A 19,078-nucleotide genomic window follows, 5' to 3' on the forward strand; every position below is an offset into this window, starting at 1 on the left:
AACGACAAAGAAAATGAGCAAATTCTCACATCAGAGAAGTGGAAACCCCTTTTTCTTAATTGATTATCAGATTTAGCTGATAATTAATTTTCTGTCCAACATTGCATTGATTAATCAACTAGTGATTCAGCCCTAGTTCATAATGAAATCCTTAAGGGGTTCACAGATACTGATCAGCTGTTTTATTTATGTATTTATTCATCTCTTGCCAGTTTTGTATCTGTATGTTTGTTCTTATACTGTACTTTAAGTCTCAACTAAGTTTATGAATCAGTAATTTGTAACTCAAAATAAATCTATCAAGAGCCTGAAGTGGTAACAATTAAAATGATGTAGTGAATCATTGGTTTAAGTTTTTAATTATATTTGAAACATAAATGTAGAGTATTGTATGTTAATCACAGAAAATTATAACACTCATTATTCCAAAAATGCAGCAGCTGCTGACTTCGCCACAAAGAGACCCTCCGTCGCTCCTGTTCACTCTTAGTATCCTTCTGCTTCTTCATCAAATATGAATGAGCGTCTTTGTCAGTCCTCAGCTCTCTAATCTTATGTCTGTTTCCCTCTGGGTCTGCCAGCATTTCCAGAAGGTGATCCCCCACCAGTTTGACAGCTGCCCAGACAAGCTGATCCTCAGGGCCTACCAGGTCAAATACAACCCCAAGAGGATGAAGAAGTAAGAGCCCTTATTACTCAACTAACAACTAGTGCGACTCAGGCTAGACGGGGCTTTATGTCGCCCAGGAGGATTTTGTATTTCTCTCTTACTAATGCTGAGGTTTTTACAGCAATGCATGCTCATATCCGGTGTTTGATGTGTGCCTGTTTTTTTTTTGTTTTTTTTTTAAGTATTGTGATGAGTGGAGGGTACACCAGGAAGAGACATTCTCCAGCTCTGTCCTCTTCTGATTTTAGTTTTTTAAGCCCTGCAGCACAACGATCAAAGGACGAAGGGTTTTTCTTTGTGTTAATCATGAAACGATGTAAAACCAAATGCTGCATCATCTGCTTTTGTTTATTTTTAATCAGACTCGAGAAAGAATACACCACAATCAAGAACAAAGAAATGGAGGAGCAAATTGAGATCAAGGTGTGTGTGTGTGTGTGTGTGTGTGTGTGTGTGTGTGTGTGTGTGTGTGTGTGTGTGTGTGTGTGTGTGTGTGTGTGTGTATATGCTCAGCAGTGTTTTTATTTTATGCCTTTATGCATGATGTCAATATAACATTAAACAGTTACAGTATGAACATGAATAGGCCGGACACAATGACTCCTCAGCACCTCTCCCCTCTGATTCTCTGCTCAGAGATTACGCACAGAAAACAGGCTGCTGAAGCAGAGGATCGAGACGCTGGAGAAGGTAAGAGATGAGTTCTGAATCCAGCTTATCTAGATGCTAATGTGAATTGGTTTTATGCAGCATCATTGAGATGAAGCAGCCAGATTGCTCAGCAGAGGACCCTTCACATTTTGACCAGATACTGTAACAAGATAAAGCTGCAGGTTTGAATTTGTGAGCTCACTTTCTGGTGTTGGTTCTTGTATCCTGAGGAGCTTGTTCTTATAAGTGTGTGTGTGTGTGTGTGTGTGTGTGTGTGTGTGTGTGTGTGTGTTTGTGGGTGTTTGTGGGTGTGGATTAGAATATAGAGTCTTTCGGATGCTTGTGATTGGTCCTATTTGCACGCGAGGTTTTTCTCCCTCTGCACCAGCACTCTGCTGTTGAGAGAAACTCCCAGTTTTAATCTTCTCCTCTGTGCGATGCGTTATTTTCTGAGTGATCTCACCGCTGCCTCTTTTCTCTTCACAATCACATCTACACTCCCACATTTGTTTCGAACGATTGGTTTCTCAATCTTTGATCCCATTTCTTTCTTTTCCTTGAGTTTCCTCTTGGGTTTTGTTGTGGTTTATCCCCCCTGGTGTCCCGCTGTCTTTCACTCTCTTCATCTCTCTTTTTTTTCATCCTCTTGTTCCCCTCCTCTGTTGCGCTGTAGGAGAGTGCTGCTCTGGCAGACAGACTGATACAGGTAGAGTACTGTAAACCACTTTCCCACTGACCTCGCTGTTCTCTGCCCTACTCACGTCCCCCCACTCCACCTCTTTCTGCTTATGTCCCTCCTCTTACCAACAACCAGCCAAAAGTGCATGAGAGAATACTGGTTATGTTGTATATGTGTTCAGTCCTCAAGGCCATCCTGTAATCCCTGAATGCATGTACTGTTATTTTATTTATCCATGATGGAAATTTTGATATGAGGTTGTACAGTCCCTGCATGTGGCATGTAAAGGTTTATTATTACCACTGTTACTGTTACAAATTTTCATTATAAATACCTGTAATTTACCAAAATGTCAATATGATGACAAAATGTATGAGACATTTTGAGAAATATGCTTATTTGCTCTCTTGCAAAGAGTTAGATAAGAAGAAGAAGAAATGTGTGTTTGTGAAATATAAAACTTCCACCAGAAGACAATTTTCTTAGCTTAGCATAAAGATTGGAATTAAGGGGAAACGAGGAGCCTGGCTTGACCCAATAGGTAACAAAATCCACCTACTAGCTCCTGTAAAGCTCAATAATTAACATGTTACATCTGTTTAATCTGTACAAAAACCAAAGTGATAAAACGACAGGTTGTGGGTTTACTGGGGCAGTTTAGACTATTTCTGTCTATTTCCCGCCGCAGGCCTTTTACCACTTAAATGTTTGAGAGGGTACAAAAAAGATATAACCTGTTAACTAGTGAGTTTTAAAGGTGCTTGTAGATGGATTTTGTTGCCTTCAGACAGACTCAGGCTGTCAGGTGTTAGTTTTCTCAGCTAACTCTCAGCAAGAAAGTGAATAAACTTGTTTTCTTAAATATTGAACAGTTCCTTTAAAATAATCTACCATTTAACAAAGTTCCCCTTAAGCGTAATAATGTTATATTCCCCCAGAATTCCCCCCCTCCCTACAACGGTAACTAGTCTGCATTTCCAAGTCAAAACTCAACAGCTGATCTGGATCCTTGTCTGCTCTGGCCTGCTGTTCCAGGGTCAGGTGACGAGGGCGCAGGAAGCAGAGGAGAACTACGTGATCAAGCGGGAGCTGGCGGTGGTGAGGCAGCAGTGCAACACAGCCAGCGAGAGCCTGGAGAAAGCGCAGGACACCATCAGAGAGCTGCAGCAACAGAGGGTAAACACCGACCCAGAATCTGTACCCAGGCGCTGTGACAGCAGTACACATGGTGTAGAATAGGGGATTCATGCAGTACATTTTCTCTCAAGGCAGAAGCAGTTAATCTGCATCATACAAGGTCATCTTGAGGTCAAGATTTAGAAAATCTGGGCTGCTTTGATGTGCAAAATCACACATCCTGCCTCAGCTGATACCAGTTTGTAAAAAAAAAAAAAAAAAAAAAAAAAAAGACAAAACTAAATGTGTGAAAAAGTTTGAAAAATTGTTTTTTTCCATATTTTCTCAGATTTCACAATCAATTAATCAGGACTAGTTGCACTTTTTGGGAAATACACTGTTATATTCTTTTTATTTCTGATGAGCAAATTAAATCCACCCTCATGTCTGTTGGTTGAATTTAAGCATGAAGCCAGCAGCCAGTCAACTTAGTTTAGCTTAGCTCAAAGACTGGAAATCGTTGGAAACATCTCGTCTGCCTCTATCCGAAGGTAGAAAAATCCACCAACCAGCACCTGCAAAACTCACTAATGACCATGTTATTAACTTGTTTCTTTAATCCATATAAATCATAACTGTTGTTTTGACATTTCATAAGGATTAAACAAACCACCTGTTTTGGCTCAGATCAGATTTAGAGCAGCCAGTGTTCGACTTCAATGAACTACTTGCAACACTGATTGTCTTAAGACTTCAGTGGAAATTTCTAAGTTTAAATCTTTGCAACACAAACCACCAAAACATAACATCCGTTTTGCAACCCAGCTACAGGGGAGGTGTGTTTGCCCTGACAACAACACCAGAAATTTTTAATATGCCAATTCTATGAAAGTTTGTTTTTGTTTTTTTTGCTCCACCCCTGTCCTCTAGTTTGAGCAGGTTAGACATTAATGTTGCCTCATGTTTGACATACAGCTGCAGTACAGCTGTTACGATGTGTTTAATTAATGTTTCTGTAGCAAAGCAATGATAAACTAATTCGAGTAGAAGTTAAAAATAACCACTGAATATAAAGTGTTCACAGTGAGTCGAAAGGCGATGGGTGCAGTTTGTGTTGCGCTGTGACAGGCCTGATGAATACCTTGAAGGTTGAAAACTTACATTTTTTGAAGCTTCCAGTATTCAGTGTTTTGTTTTTTTTAATACGTCCACACCAGCGACACACTCAGGATGTCTGTACGTCTGCACTTCCCATTCTCATGAACATAATATCTCCGTAACGCCTTGAGTGAATTTCTTCAGATTTGGCTGGAAGGATGAACTGATCAGACTTTGGTGGTCAAAGGTCACTGAGACCTCACAAAATACTTTTTTTGGCCATAACTCAAGAATTCATGCACTAATTATGACAAAGTTTAACACAACAGTCTAATACAATAAGGTGATGAACTGATGACATTTTAGATCGAAATGGTCAAAGGTCAACTTCACATGACAACGTGACATCATAACGTTCTGTGAAAACACTACTGGCCCTTATTCAACGCTGTTACTCAGGAAGGACCATATTTCCTGCAACTTAACTGGTTGGCTGAGGTGTACAACCACAAGGCAGTAATTCTAGTTTTTCTTTCACTTTTGATAGTTGCTAATAATAATTGTGTCACATTTTCAATGCAGGATTTTTACACGTAATGGAGTATTTCTACATTGAAGTGTCGTTGCTTTTGCTAAAGTAAAGGATCTGAAAACTCTCTCCATCACTGGATTTTGAAAGATTCCTGTATGTCCCAGAGACTGAATAATCTTCTCTGCCTGTACATGATTTATGGTGCTACTATACAATAATTTATTGTGGGTTTTGGGGGTCAAATTGATTAGAAATGTAAGACCATTTTATTTGTAATTTTTCTACATACACTAATGTTTTTTTAAATGAATATATCAGACATTTACAGATAAAATTGACCTCAGCAAATCAGAGTCTTCTGTAACAATATGAGTGAGTGACAAAATTCAGACATTGTACTTCTCTTTTCTTAAAACTTGCATTCAGACAGAATGAAGAACAAGCACAGGATGTGTTACTTAAAAAGTAAAAAAAAAAATACAATCCTTTGATTTGATATTTAGGCCATTGTAGCATGTGATTTTATTCCTGCTCAGATTGCTGGCACCCATCACCCTCCAGAGTTCACACACCTCCAGACACTTGCAGTTCTCTTTGATAACCAAGACTGAGATCCCCATAATGACAAATCGAGACTCTCTTACTCACGCTATGTACTTGCCAAATTTCAACCTTTTTGTATTTTGTCTCGTAGGAAAGTATTTTTCCACTCAGCCGTCTGTGTTTTTTCTGTTGCTCTGACGCCTATAACTTTGTAGTTCCACTTTGATGTGGTGTCCTGAAAATGTACAGTAGCTTTCTATAGTCTGACATGACTCTGAGTCAGTAGGGCAAGGGTGTCACTTGATACAAATTCATTTTGTCAATCAGCAATTTTGAAGCTGGGCTACTCTGCAGACACGTACTAACTGCAGGGAACAGAACTTCAGACAAAATATAATAATATAAAAGCATATAACAGTTTGTTTTGTTGCCATAGGCAGACTAGCTGCAGGTAATAATGATCAGGGGATAAAGTGGCATCTTGCAACTGATGCTCTTGATTTATGTCTTACTGAAATGAGCAATAATGCAATAACTCTTGGTTGCTTTGTGGCTGCAGCCAAGGAATCAAATGTATTTCTGCAAATTTCCTGCTGACTTCCACAAATGCACTTTCTGTGCAGAAAACGTGTTCTCCGTATTGATTACAACGTTAGCTCTCAGAAAAAAAATAAATTGAAGGGCATGCGCAAGATTTCCATGACTGTGTGAATATTTCATCTGCAGATTTCCCAGCAGCAGAAAAGAAACAGAAAGAAAAAGAGAAATAGAAGCACCACATTGTGGAAAACTTCACACCCATTGAAACACTTTGGTAAACCTAGCTGAGCTGAATGACTAGTCATGACAAACCCATCAACAAGTCTGCATGTGACAATAAAACTGACCCAAACAAGGTCTTCTGATTCCACTGTTAAAGTGACTAATGTTCTCTGTAGTTAGTAAATGTTTTTACAGTAACACAGTCTCAAGAAAGCTGACGTCAAGTGATGTTTGTTTCAGTACACAGAGCAGTTTGTGAGCAGTCTCCAGACCCAGCTGGAGCAGTCCAGACTGCGAGAGGCGGAGCTGCTCGGAGCGCTGAAGGAGATGCAAGACAAGGTGCTCGACCTGGAGAAGGTGGGCGGGCACACAGACCTACAGCACATTTCAGTGTGTGAGAGAAAACAGGGTGTGAACAATGAGCAGAGACAGCAGGCGTGGACCTGTGAATGTGTTAAAGATTATTTTACCGTAAACTAAATAGTAAAAGTGTTAATCCAGAGAATCAAAGAGACATGTTTGAGGTTTCAAGCTTTCAGTTTTACTTCTTGAGGTGTTAGGACACAACACCTCTTCCTCATTTTGATAATTTAGGGGCTTGTTTTTAGTGCTATGTAAACCTGAAAGTTAGAAAAGGCAAATATGTCTCAATGTCAGACAGTTTTGGTTTTTTTTTAATATTCCTAGAACTTTTCAGGCTCGCTGTTGCACTGCTCTGTTCCCAGCTGAAATATCTCCATGAATCCTACAGACTCTGGTGACCCCCTAACTTTTCATCTAGCAGCATCAACATTAGTGGATTTGAGTGAAATATCTCCACAACTGTTTAATAAATTGCCATGAAATATTGTATAGACTTTCATGTCCCCTTCAGGATGAATTGTAATAACTTTAGTGTCACCGTGATGTCAACAAAATACCTGCAAAATGAACATTATGCCGTTTGATGAAATGCCAGCATGCTAACACACTAAACTAAGATGATTGAACATAGTAGTGCTTTGCAGGTCAAATATCTTTAAAATACCCTTAACGGAGCACTGTTTAGTTTTCTCATAAATAAAAGTTACTGTATGTCTACTTTCCAAAATGCATTGTGTGAAAGACCTCAGGTAGCAAGGCTGTGGACCAGGTACGTCTTGCTAAACCGTGATCATGAAATGTTTGTCCATCCAGAGAAGCAGTTGCTTGCCCGATGAGAACAACATGGCAGCTCTGCAGGAGGAGGTGAAGCAGATGAAGCTGAGGGAGCTGGAGACGCTGCGCTCCTTCAGAGAGATGCAGGAAGCTGTCACCGAGCTCAACCAGCGCTGGCAGGTAACGCACACAAACCTGTGCCTGCGCATGAATGTTCATGTGCAGCGGCAGGAGATTTACACCTGTTCGCTCTGTTTCTGCAGCATCACATGTCCCGGGGCAGTGGCACTGGTGGTGGGGGCGGCCACTGGAAGGAGTCCCCGAAGAAGAACGCCATGAACGAGCTGCAGGACAAACTGATGACGGTCAGACTGAGGGAGGCTCAGGCTCAGGCTGAGCTCCGAGAGGTCAAACTAAAAGCCCTGCAGCTGGAGAGCCAGGTCAGACAGCCACACACTGTCAGTCAGTCATAGAAACAGTCAAGTCCTTTTCTCACTTCCACAGATATCTGGTGCAAAAGTCAGTGCTGTTTAATTTGTTTCAAGCATTCCATAAAATCAGATCATCAGGATAATGCTGCAAATAATAATAATAAATTACATATCATATGTTTTTCTTCTCTCTGCTGCTAAAGCCATTAGTCAAATAATCAATAAGAAAACTGACAGATAAATAAACAACTTTGATGGTAAGATGAACTGACTGGACTGACTGAGTTGCTGACTGGACAAAAAGAGTCATTTCAAGGTGTCTGTGAGGTTCTGATCGGCATTGGCATGATTTCACAGACTGAACGATTCATTAGTTAATCAGGAAAACATTTGTTTGAGCTCTACTCATCCTCTCACCCTCTCACCTTTGACTTCCTTCACTCTAGAACCAGATCCACAGCAAGCTGATTGGTCGCCACGAGCAGGAACGCTCTGCCCTGCAGGACCGGCTCCAGATGCTGGCCAATCAGAACAAAGCTCTGCAGACCCAACTCAATGAGATGAAAAGGAAGCAGGCAGAGTCCGACTGCAAGGTCTGGATGGAGAGGAGAGAGAGAGAGAGAGGGAGGAGCAAAAAGAGTTGGAAAGACGGGGGACGCGAGAGAGGGGATGATTGATTTGAAGAGCAACAGTTTCTTTATCCAGTTTAATGAAACATAAAAGATTTGCACATAAAGTAATGAGACATTAAAACAGACGGACAAACAGCAAGAAAACAGCAGAAAATAGATGAGAAATGGGCAGATTCTGGCTATGAATTCTGGGATTCCTATCACTGAAATCAGTTTATCAACCGCAGTGTTGAGCTTGAAATGTCATCATCTGTCTCCTTCTGTCCTTAAATCCACATGTAGAGTAAAGAGGAGGTGATGGCCGTGCGACTGAGGGAAGCAGACAGTATGGCTGCCGTGGCCGAACTCAGGCAGAAGATCGCTGAACTCGAGATACAGGTGTGTGTTTATATATGTGGCTGTGTTATTTAAAACCAGCCTCCTTCAGTGTAATACGTCATCATATCATCACACAGAATATCCCACTGAGGGATAATAATGTGTGATTGGGTGCAGGTCTCTAAATCATGGAAAATGATGTGCTCGGATGGGTGGGGGGTGGAATGTTTGTGTAAATACGCAGATTCAAATGACATCGGAGCCGATCTGCACATCATGATGTAGACGTTCAGATCTGTTCATGAACTGACTGTTTTACTTGTGAAGAGACTCTGACCTTGAACTTGCGTGTGTCAAATGTGTTTTTCAGAAGGAGGAAGGGCTGATCCAGGGCCAGCTGAACCACTCAGACTCCAGACAGTACATCACCCAGCTCCGGGACCAGATCGCTGAGCTCAAGAACGAGGTTGGACACACACACACACACACACATTTCAAGCAAAAAGTACAAAGTTTACAAGATTTCATCATTACTGTCCCTCCTGGAACTGAAAGCTGATTAACTAATCAACTGATATTGTGAAAATCACTTGAAGTCGTTTATCAGGTAAAAAGTTCCAGATAACCCCCGGTCCCAGCCTCTCAAATACAAGGATTTGCTTACTTTGTTTTATAGATATGACTATAAAAATGTGTAAACTATGACAAAATTGTGGGTTAAACAGAACAATAGTTACATAGATAATCAATAATTGCAGCTCTGCTCTTGATGTATTCTGTCAGGAGCCTTGATACTTGACTTGATGCAGCCTGACACTGTGTTGATGTTGGCTAATTTATTGTTAGCATGTAGGCGGGAGGACGAATTCTTTAGACTTTGGTGGTAAAAGGTCAAAGATCAAGGTCACAGTGACCTCACAAAACATGATTTTGGCCATGTGGACACACTATCTCCATTAATGTCTTGAGAGAGTTTCTTCTAATTTGGAACAAACGTTCACTTGGACTCAAGGATGAAATAATTAGATTTTGATGGTCAGAGGTCAAAGGTCAAGGTCAGTGTGACCTCACAAACGTTTTAGCCATTACTCAAGACTTCACACTGCAATTATGACACAATTTCACACAAATGGTTCATAATTTATATGACTCTGGATAAACAGGGATGTAATCTGAAAGTAGCCTTAGTGGCAGAGACGTCATGAATGCTGCCGTATCAGAAGATTTATTTCAAACTTTCTCCATGTGTGATCTAACAGTGAGCTCAGGTAACCAGGTCTTTAACTGAGGTACAGCATCCGACTCCCACAGCCTTAAAATGACCTTCTTTGTGGTCACCATTCCTTATTCAGCTGTATTAAAATACTGTCTATATTAGTAATTTTTAATTAACAAGGAAAATGTGGTCACAGTTGCTAGGATGAGTTGACCTAACGTTTTTTTTACATTAATCAAAGAAATCTGTCAATAAAAGGTGAATAGAAGAGGTTAGTCTGTGTGCTATAACTTGTACGGCTGCTTGCTGTGAATGGAGTTAGGTGGCGATGTAGCAATATGACATCTCCTCCATCAGTGCCCCCTAAGATGTGATTGGTCAGCTGTTTCTCCAGCCAGCTGAAACAGCCGTCAGCAGGTTCAACCCATTTGAAGCCTGTCGTCTATTTCTACCAGTTACTCATTACTCAGTTACTCTATTACAGCAGTTACTCATGTTTTAAAATGAATGTGACTGTGATTTATTAGTGTAATAAATCACTATATTAACAATAATATAGCTGACAAGCAGGTAGTTAATAATAAAGAGATGTTTTTTCGTCTACATGCAGCCTCCAGACACCACTCTCACCATGACACACTCACAGTCGTATCAGTGTCTTTCTTGTAATAAGACCACTGCTCTTCCCCATCAGTTGTATTCTCACCATTTGGTTCTCAGTGAACTTTAATTCTGAAAGATGAGTGAGTTTCAAAAGAATGAGTGCGTAACAGTCAGATTTTTTTTTTCTGTCATAGATGAACCCACAGCTGTGTGGCTTCTGCGCACAGTTCACTCAACGGTGTACAGAACTCGCTGTGGGTTTTAAAAAAAAAAAAAAAAAAAAAAAAAAAAAAAAAAGTACCGAAAGTATCACTTTAGTTTGGCTGAATTCTATGTTTTAATTTTACTTGGCAGCTACTTGTGGTCTGAAAAAATTCAATGACCTCTCTCTGTTTCTGAAGGTCTCTCTTACTCTGTTTTGGAGACACAAAGTTCTCACCCAACATACGAGTCAGGGTTTGTTCATCCAGAGAGTGGCAGTGCGTGACTACGAGGGAACTGTTTTGAGTGAGGGGGTGTGATGAGACTGCCCTGCTCTTTACCGCTCCTCTCCTCTCTTTTCTTTTCCTCTCCCCACCTTTTTTGGTTTTTATCAAAGCAGTGGGTTTTAGAAATGAGACCGAAACTTGCGTGAGTACATATGAGGAAGCAATGAACCATTTAGAAAAATCTCAGTATGCTGCTATACGCAATCACCTGATGATTATGAGACATATTGACTGTCCTGATACATAATGATAGATTTGATATAAATCAGCTGGGATGATTTTACACACACACATTTATACTGCACGTTATTTATGTGGATTCAGCTTGACATTCATTTAGTAATTTGCATTTAGCATTTTGACAGTTCTCTGTTATTTTCATATTAATTATTTGTTCATAATTGCAAAAAAAAAAGGAAATAATCCAAAAAGTCTGGCCTGTGTTCTTTAATTTGCTGTAGCTTGAAGAACAGTCACACACAGTCAAAACATTTCCATTGGTTAACCACTGGTTTCCCCCTGCCCCCGCCCTGCAGCTCGCCCGAGTGTATGATAGGGGGAAAACAAAAACCTCTGAGATTTGTCATGAGTCACTGTGGGACATGCAAGGCTAACACGTGAAAAGCATGCATGTGTGAGTAAACTGTCAGGCAAGAGCAGCCACCGCAACCTGAAAGCTGGATATGAGAAACATGTACACACATCTTTTTTTATTTTTTTCATGTTGTCCAGGTTTGTTTTTTTATTTGTTTCTCCCGTCTGACATCACAGTCATGTGGGAAACCTCCAGTGCTCTGATTTAGCTGTAAAGGCCTAAATGCCCTAATTGCACAACCTCTAAATGGTAGGCAGGATACAGGTCAGTGGGTTTCACTTTTTTTTTGGTTTTTTTTTTTTTCTTCATACCCAACAGCCCGTTCCCAGCACCTGACATTTAATGCTTTCGCAAAAACTTACAAACAGATTTTGCTCAATTCACGTAGCTTTTCGTTATTTTTAATATTGAAAATAATTCATACTGCCAATCCTCGAATTCTCGCAACTAGTTTCTAGCTCAGTTTCAAAACATGAACAGAAAGGTGTGAGGAGCTGGGTTCTACTTTTACCTTACCTCACATACTGCATAGATATGCTTATGTACTGTTGAGTTTCTATGGAAACAAGGAATCATCATCATCATCATCGTCGTACTTGCAAATTAAATGATTCCGGGGGAAAAAAAAAACTTTTCTAGCCATTATTCAATTCTGTAACTGAGGAAGGGGAGATGGAGACTCTATATTTCACATCTGGTCTGATACAGAGCTGGTGCCCATCTTGAAACTGTGGTGAGTGAGGTGAGGTGAGGTGAGTGTGGGTCCTCTGTGCTCCGGGGTTGAAGATGTGTGTGTGAAGCATCCACTTTTTAGAATTTGCTTCTTTGCAGCAGCATCCATATTTGATGCCTTGTCTACCGTCATGGCTACAACACATATAAGGAATTAGAGCATTTTAGCCAAAACACTACTACTTAATTCCTTTCATTAAACTCCTTGTAGTATTCATTACATATATTATATGAATCTGGACAGACGTGGATATAACCTGCAACTTGAAGGCAGCAACTCTAGTCGCTAAACATGATGAAATATTTGTGTCGTGACGGAGCCACACTGTACTGGCTGACGTGTGTCTTCACTGCAGTGATCATGGGCACTGTATTTAATTTTGAGTCAACCACACATGCACCATCTTGCTGTTGAAAATACTCACTAGAGCACCAACTTTGTATTAATCCACTGTTGAAACTAGTCCCCAAGAAAGTCACAATTTTCTACTGTTTGAGTAACATTTGCTAAAAACTACAGCACCCCACTGTTTTTCTGAAAACATGAAAATGAAAAATGAAGCTCTGTATGTGCGAGCCATTTTTAAAGATTTGCATCTTCAGTGGGAATGAATGGACCAGGCGAAGAAGAAGGTAGTGAGCAGACTGTTTGTTTGGTTTTTTTTTCTTGGGATTTATTGACGCAAAAATACACAATAATGTCAACCTTTAAAATCCAAGCCCAGAAATGAAACATAGACAAAACCAACCTGTAGGACCCACCAAAATAAAACCCTCTTCTCTGTGATCAGATCAGGCAGTTGCGAGGACAGAAGGCGGCCCCCAGCTCCAGGGTCAGCAGTGGAGGCATAAGTACCAACTACCAGGACCTCTGCCTGGCCAGCCCCGCCTCCGCTGAGGGAGACTACCTGAGCTCAGACGAGGACCTCCTCCCCAGCCCCCTGCCTCCCAATGCCCTCTACCCCCCCCTGTCGGGTCCGTGTCACCCATCTGCTCGCCTCGACAGCGAGGGCAGCACAGACAGCGAGGCGGAGGAGCGCATGCGGACACACCCGGACCCACAGCAGCTGTACGGCAGCATGGTGTGTGCAGAGGGTCTGGATAACTGAGACCTGGAGGGGGTGCAAAGAGTCCATTGGATTTGTTTGACCTAAAGAGACGCTGGAGCTCTACAGGACAGGACTGCTACTGTAAACCAGGACTGCATTATCCAATCCAGTCCTCCTCCTCGGCTTTTCCAGTGTTTACCTTTTACTTGATGCAGACATAATGGCATTGATTGGACCTCTTTTGATCATCACTACGTGTAGTCTCCGCCCCTGTTAATGCCTCCACCGCCTTGTTCCCCACACTGTCCATTCCCTCTCAAAGAGGTCATATAAAGCCTCTCTCCTTGTTCCCACGTGTAACTGCGCCAGAAACTGTCCGTCAAAATACATATCCATCCAAACACAAACATATGACACACAAACAAACTGACTCTGGACCATAAAGACTGTTGCTGCTCGCCGCTTGAGATCAGCCATGGGACCTGAATCTGTGACCGTGACGAGGAGCGAAACATGGGTAGACAGAAAGGAAACAACGCCTCCCTCTCCCTGCAAACTGAATGACAGACACCTGACAGACTCTATGATGTGTCTACCCTTATATGACTCTCCTTCCTGATTGGTTCAGAGTTAAATACATCTTTATCCTCTTTTTCCCTTCTTTTTATGGCTTTCTTTAGGAAGACACACATCCATCTGCACTGCCTTCAGAAAAGAAACAAACCCTCTATCAGCCATCCATTCACAAAAGGAAACTCAACATGGTGATGAGTATGAGACGGAAAGGTGCAGTGTAGGAACATGAACACATCAAACTGTAGGTTTATCACAAGGTGGCATCCATAAGTGATTCATGAACACTTTAACATACTAAACGTGTGTGTTGTCTGTGTCTGTGGTTTGCAGATAACAATGCAACAGCTCATGTCAAAACGTATCCATCATAACCCACAAAAAAATGAAGGAAGATACTCAATGTTGCCAAATCTTTTGTTTTTAACTTATTTATATGTTGTTATTTATTTTGATTTATTTTTTTTATTTTTATATATCTATAAAAAACTATAGGAGCGTAGAGGTACTGACAGAGGCCAAACTTTCTACAGCGTCCTTTGTGCCAACAAGTCGTCTGTTGCAGGTTTACTGTGACACTCAGTGTTTCAGAGACGGAAAACATGCTGCTATGATTTTGAATTTTAATTCTTCCATTTTGTTCTTTCTGTTGGTTTTTCCTTTGATCTTTGTGAACAGTTTAATGTGATTTTCCTCCCTGGAGCTTCTCAACATTTACTTATGATGGGAACCGTGTGGTTATCTTCACACTATCGCTGTCTATGTGCGAGTCGTGGTTGACATTTTGGAAAATATGTTTATTCGCCGTCTGCCTGAGAGTTAAAAGATGAGCCCGGCTACTGCTTTTATTCTGGTGACTTCCTGCACACAGTCAAGAAAAACATCCAGCACATTATCCACCCACCCCAACTTGTCTTGTACAGTTACATTTTTTTGAAAGCAAGACGATGTAAGTTTTGCTGAAGTGTGGTGACAAGTAGTTTAGCGGTAAATGCTAAAACATAGAGTAACACTGGCACAAGCAAAAAGAAAAATATCTCAGTAATGTCAGTTACATAACAATATCTAGCTAACATTAGCCAACATAAGCTACTGGTCATACCAGACCAAGTGTAGCTGTAACAGCCAGTAAAACCCAGAGAGTACTGAATAGATCAAGGCTGCTTTTTATTGCTTATTAATTTAATTTTAATTTGTAAAATGTATTTCCTCATTGAAAAGTTAGTGTTTTTAGTCACTTTAAACAAATGAGACGTGTGTTCACTAATGAGCTTTAGAAGCACTGTTTCTAGTCTTTATGCTATGCTAAGCTAAGCTAAGCTAAGCTAACCACCACCCAGGTTTAGCTTCACCGTTAACAGACAGACATGGCAGTGGTATCAGTCCTTTCATCTGAGCGAATAAGCTTATTTCCCAAAATGTCAGACTATTCCTTCAATTGTCAGCGTCCTGTACAAGCAAAAAGAAAGATCCAGGTAACGGCGCTGATCTGGAATCAGCGGGTCATGTGCATAATCACTTTCTGACAGCTACACCTGCAGCATGTGGGCCAATGAAAGTGGAGGGAGCAGTTCATATTGTAAGGATGCCAACAAAAAGGCCGTCATCATAACTGGAGAGTGTGTGGGTGGAAAATATTTTACATATCAAACATTAATATATTCTGTGTAGAAAAAGGTGTAAAATGAATGGAGAGTCTGAAATATACAGTGTGACAGGAACAAAAGTCTATAGATAAGATTTAAAGCTGTATCACTGTCAGGCATGTCTTACTGAAGGCGGTGAGAGGAAGAGAGTATTGTTTGTGAGACAGGGTGTCATATGTAGAGCAATGATCTCTGCTTTTTGCACTACAGAGAAAGAGAAACTCTCTGCTCATGACATTAAGTAGCGAGAGATGGTGTGGATCAGTGGATTCATGGTGGGATCATTCTTCATTCTTTATTATATTCAGCTCCTCGGAGGAACCTTGACGTGATCTTAGTACTTCACTCCGAGATGAACCATCCTGACATTGTGTTGTGCGCCATTATTCCTTAGACTGATGTTAAAAGATTTTCTGTAAATGCTCTAATTGCCCAATTTATGCCCCCCACTTTCTAGCATTTGTGTGCAAAACAAATGAAAAGATGGCAAAGCAGAGCTTTATTACCATCCTCTCAGAAATAAGGAAATTGGATTTTCCAGTAATGGCTATCTTAAAACTGAAGAGGATGTTGGTTTGCCCACCAAACTGTTGCAAATAACAGCTTTTTAGTGGTCATTGGTGGGTGTAGCAACTGAAATCTCCACACTGTAATCAGTGTTTAGATATCTTCAGACCATATCAGTGTTGTACAGACAGTTTCAGTTCAGTTCCTTCTGGTTTGTACAGAAGAATGTAGACCGGGCTCAGCTCTGAGCATGAGATTGAAGCCCTTGGGTCATACCTGGCTGAATTGGTCACTTTATTGTATCAAACCCAGTTTTTGATAACAGTTAAAAATAACCAGGTTTCCTTCCAAATGTGGTGCAAAATTTAACCAAATTCCCAGAAAATCAGCAAAAGAGAATCCAAATTAATTCTGTAATTTCACCTAAAACTGTGAGAAACGATGTAACAAAACATTTACGTTTGTTTCAAGTATTAATATGAGAAACGTAACAGTCTCCTAATTTTTTAGTTTCTCATCATCTTAGGTTTGACTAGTGCTCTTTTAATAATATCATCTTGTTGCACCCTCCTCTGCAATGGTTTAATGGCACCTAACTAGAGAATGACAGCATTAAATTTCTTTCTCTCTTAACATTTTCTGGGAATTCTGCAAAAATTCGCACCAGGTTTGGATTGAAACCGGACAATTGGTGACTGTTTTCTTAAGTCTTCTTGGTTAAAATATTGAGGTAATAAATCCTCTCATTATTTGTTTGGCTGCACTGTAAAAGATGCACAAATTGCTCCTCTTCTGTTGCTTTTCTGACAGATTAACCCTTCAAATCATGTTTCAAATTTAACCTGTATTATTAAAACGTGTTTGCGTTACCACCAGTAACTACAGCTTCTTCCCAAATCTACCACAACTGAAATCTTAATTTAAATGTTTCATCTTAGACTTCAGTCAGACTCTACTTGTACTGTTTGCAGTCAGCTTTCATTCAGGACTGAGTTTCCTCTCTGAAATTAAAACTAATCTGGACCCAGATCAGGGCTTAGTGTCCTCCAACACATAAACACATCTGTACACTGCTGTTCAGTGATGGTGCTCTGTTCTCACCACTGTCTGAATACAACTCTATCTACTGTGATGAAACATTTTGATATGTTTGTAAATTACTTTTGAATATGGTACTAGCTGTCATCCTTAATATTATTTTTATAATTACCATTAGTATTTTGTTTTCTCCTGCTAACAGCATTACATGAGATGATAATGATGAAACATCATAATGTGCCATAAAAGTAGGTAGATTTACACACTATGCTAAATGACTCCATGTATGTTTAACAAGGGTTTCATCAACAAGTCAGCCACTACAGCCCTATATTAAACAGCCATGTAATATAAAATAAATTTTGCGTGGATTGAAAAGTCACCACACTGTGTTGCTCTGGATTTATTGTGTTGAGCCTGGGACGCCCACCACATGTTTTCCCTGATTTAAAGCGGGAAAAGCAACAGCGCGACGATGAGAGCTTTTCCGTACAGACAGTCCTCGTCCTGGTCGGTCTGGTGTTGGGTTCTCAGATTTATGTGCTGTATGTGACAGCTGTTTGATATCCACAGCATCATACCCAGGAACCTTGTCCACCCTCTCTCTTTCTCTCTTGCAGTTCAACTGATGTTGTTGTCAAATATATTAAATGACAGTAAAGATTATATAAATTCCAGTATGATGGGGAAAAATACATTTCAGTGTTCTGTATCCTATGAATGATACAAAATAAACTTTGACATTGCACCTTTGCAAAGGCCTGATTGTGTTGCTGTTGTTTATTACGGAGTGGATCATATTTACTCAAAGCTTTTTAAGCTGCATTCTATGGATTCTGCTCTTCCTTCCCCCAGGTCCATGTTGACCAGGAGCAGGTTCCACCAGCTCTTCAGCTGAGTTATCACTGAATTAAATTAGTTGTTACTGTATATTTAGACCCAGTAACTGCCAGGTTTAAATGAACTAACACACAAAGCAAACGTTTGCTTGCTAATATATAACTTGTTTAGACTGAATAGTGAAAGAGGCAACATAAACTGTGGTGGATTTGTCTGTTTAAATGCTGTTTATGATGTAAAATAATGTTTAAAAAATTATAATTACCTCCACCAAGGTGGTTATGTTTTCACCCATGTCTGTCTGTCTGTCTGTTTGTTTCTCAGCAGGATTAAACAAAAAGTACTGAACCAGTTTGCCAAACGTGGTGGAGGGATGGGGCGTGAGCCAGGGAACAACTTATTCAAATTTGGTGCCAAAGGGGCGCATCCAGGAATTTTCTTTTTTTCTTTATCACTTGTCTTAACATAGCAAGAAATTTTTTTCTTTTTCAGCATTTTCATCAATATCTCAGGAAGTAATGTTTGGACCTTGATGTAAAAAGATCTATGACTTTGTACAATTTCATGCAGCTCCAGATAATGATCCAGAGCTTATACGAACTTCAGACTCAATAACTAGCTAAGTAGTAGTTTAACTAGTATAATTAGTGTGTGTATATATATATATATATATATATATTATTAGTGTAATCAAATATTCCCAACTCAACTGCACAAATACTGCTAACTCTGAAACTTCAGTTCTTCACTTCTTCCATGTACAAATAAACCAAGTAATACCAACACCTATAAAGGATTAGCATGAACATATAGTTTGGCCCCTAAAACACAGATTTAACAGATTTAAAACATTATGTGTCGTGTGTATTGTCGACTTTAGTGCTGAGACACTTGTATTTCTGGATGGCCAGTTAAGTCTTCCTTCACGTCAGTCTTTGACCGATGTCATGTCTGCCTTCAAAAGCGTGAATGTCACTAAACAAACCTTTAAAATGAAGATTTCTTTGTTGTTGCACAAGTTCGGCAAAACTAAAGGATGACGCTGGAATTATTCAATATTTTTCTAAATGCCATGCGATGAAAAGCTAAAAAGCAACAACGCATTAGTCAGTCTCACAATACTTTCAGACTTCCCGACTCAGTCTATGGCGTCCTGCTCCAGGCTTGTTGATTCCTCACTCCTTCTTTTTTCAAGACAGGCTGTAAAAAGTAATTTCCTAAA

The 19,078-nt window shown here is 40.2% G+C and overlaps 1 protein-coding gene across 2 annotated transcripts in view; it reads left to right on the top strand.

Annotated features, from left to right (window-relative positions):
• evi5l (ecotropic viral integration site 5 like) overlaps positions 1-17,774 on the top strand; it is a 35,762-nt gene extending 17,988 nt beyond the window's left edge. Inside the window, exons 9-20 of one of the 2 annotated variants that reach the window (XM_071505750.1) lie at positions 582-679; positions 1,033-1,093; positions 1,307-1,360; positions 1,995-2,027; positions 3,036-3,176; positions 6,292-6,408; positions 7,228-7,368; positions 7,452-7,628; positions 8,066-8,212; positions 8,534-8,629; positions 8,940-9,035; positions 12,995-17,774. In XM_071505750.1, coding sequence (XP_071361851.1) covers positions 582-679; positions 1,033-1,093; positions 1,307-1,360; positions 1,995-2,027; positions 3,036-3,176; positions 6,292-6,408; positions 7,228-7,368; positions 7,452-7,628; positions 8,066-8,212; positions 8,534-8,629; positions 8,940-9,035; positions 12,995-13,312 — 1,479 coding nt within the window. In that variant the 3' untranslated portion in view covers positions 13,313-17,774. The remainder of the gene's footprint in view (positions 1-581; positions 680-1,032; positions 1,094-1,306; positions 1,361-1,994; positions 2,028-3,035; positions 3,177-6,291; positions 6,409-7,227; positions 7,369-7,451; positions 7,629-8,065; positions 8,213-8,533; positions 8,630-8,939; positions 9,036-12,994) is intronic. The other variant, XM_071505751.1, reaches the window with a different exon arrangement.
• Positions 17,775-19,078: the final 1,304 nt, after the last annotated feature.

This window comes from Trachinotus anak, unplaced genomic scaffold, assembly GCF_046630095.1.
Source record: "Trachinotus anak isolate AG129_WGS33_773 ecotype Australia unplaced genomic scaffold, CSIRO_AGI_Tana_v1 ptg000019l, whole genome shotgun sequence".
NCBI classification, from domain to species: Eukaryota; Metazoa; Chordata; class Actinopteri; order Carangiformes; family Carangidae; genus Trachinotus; species Trachinotus anak.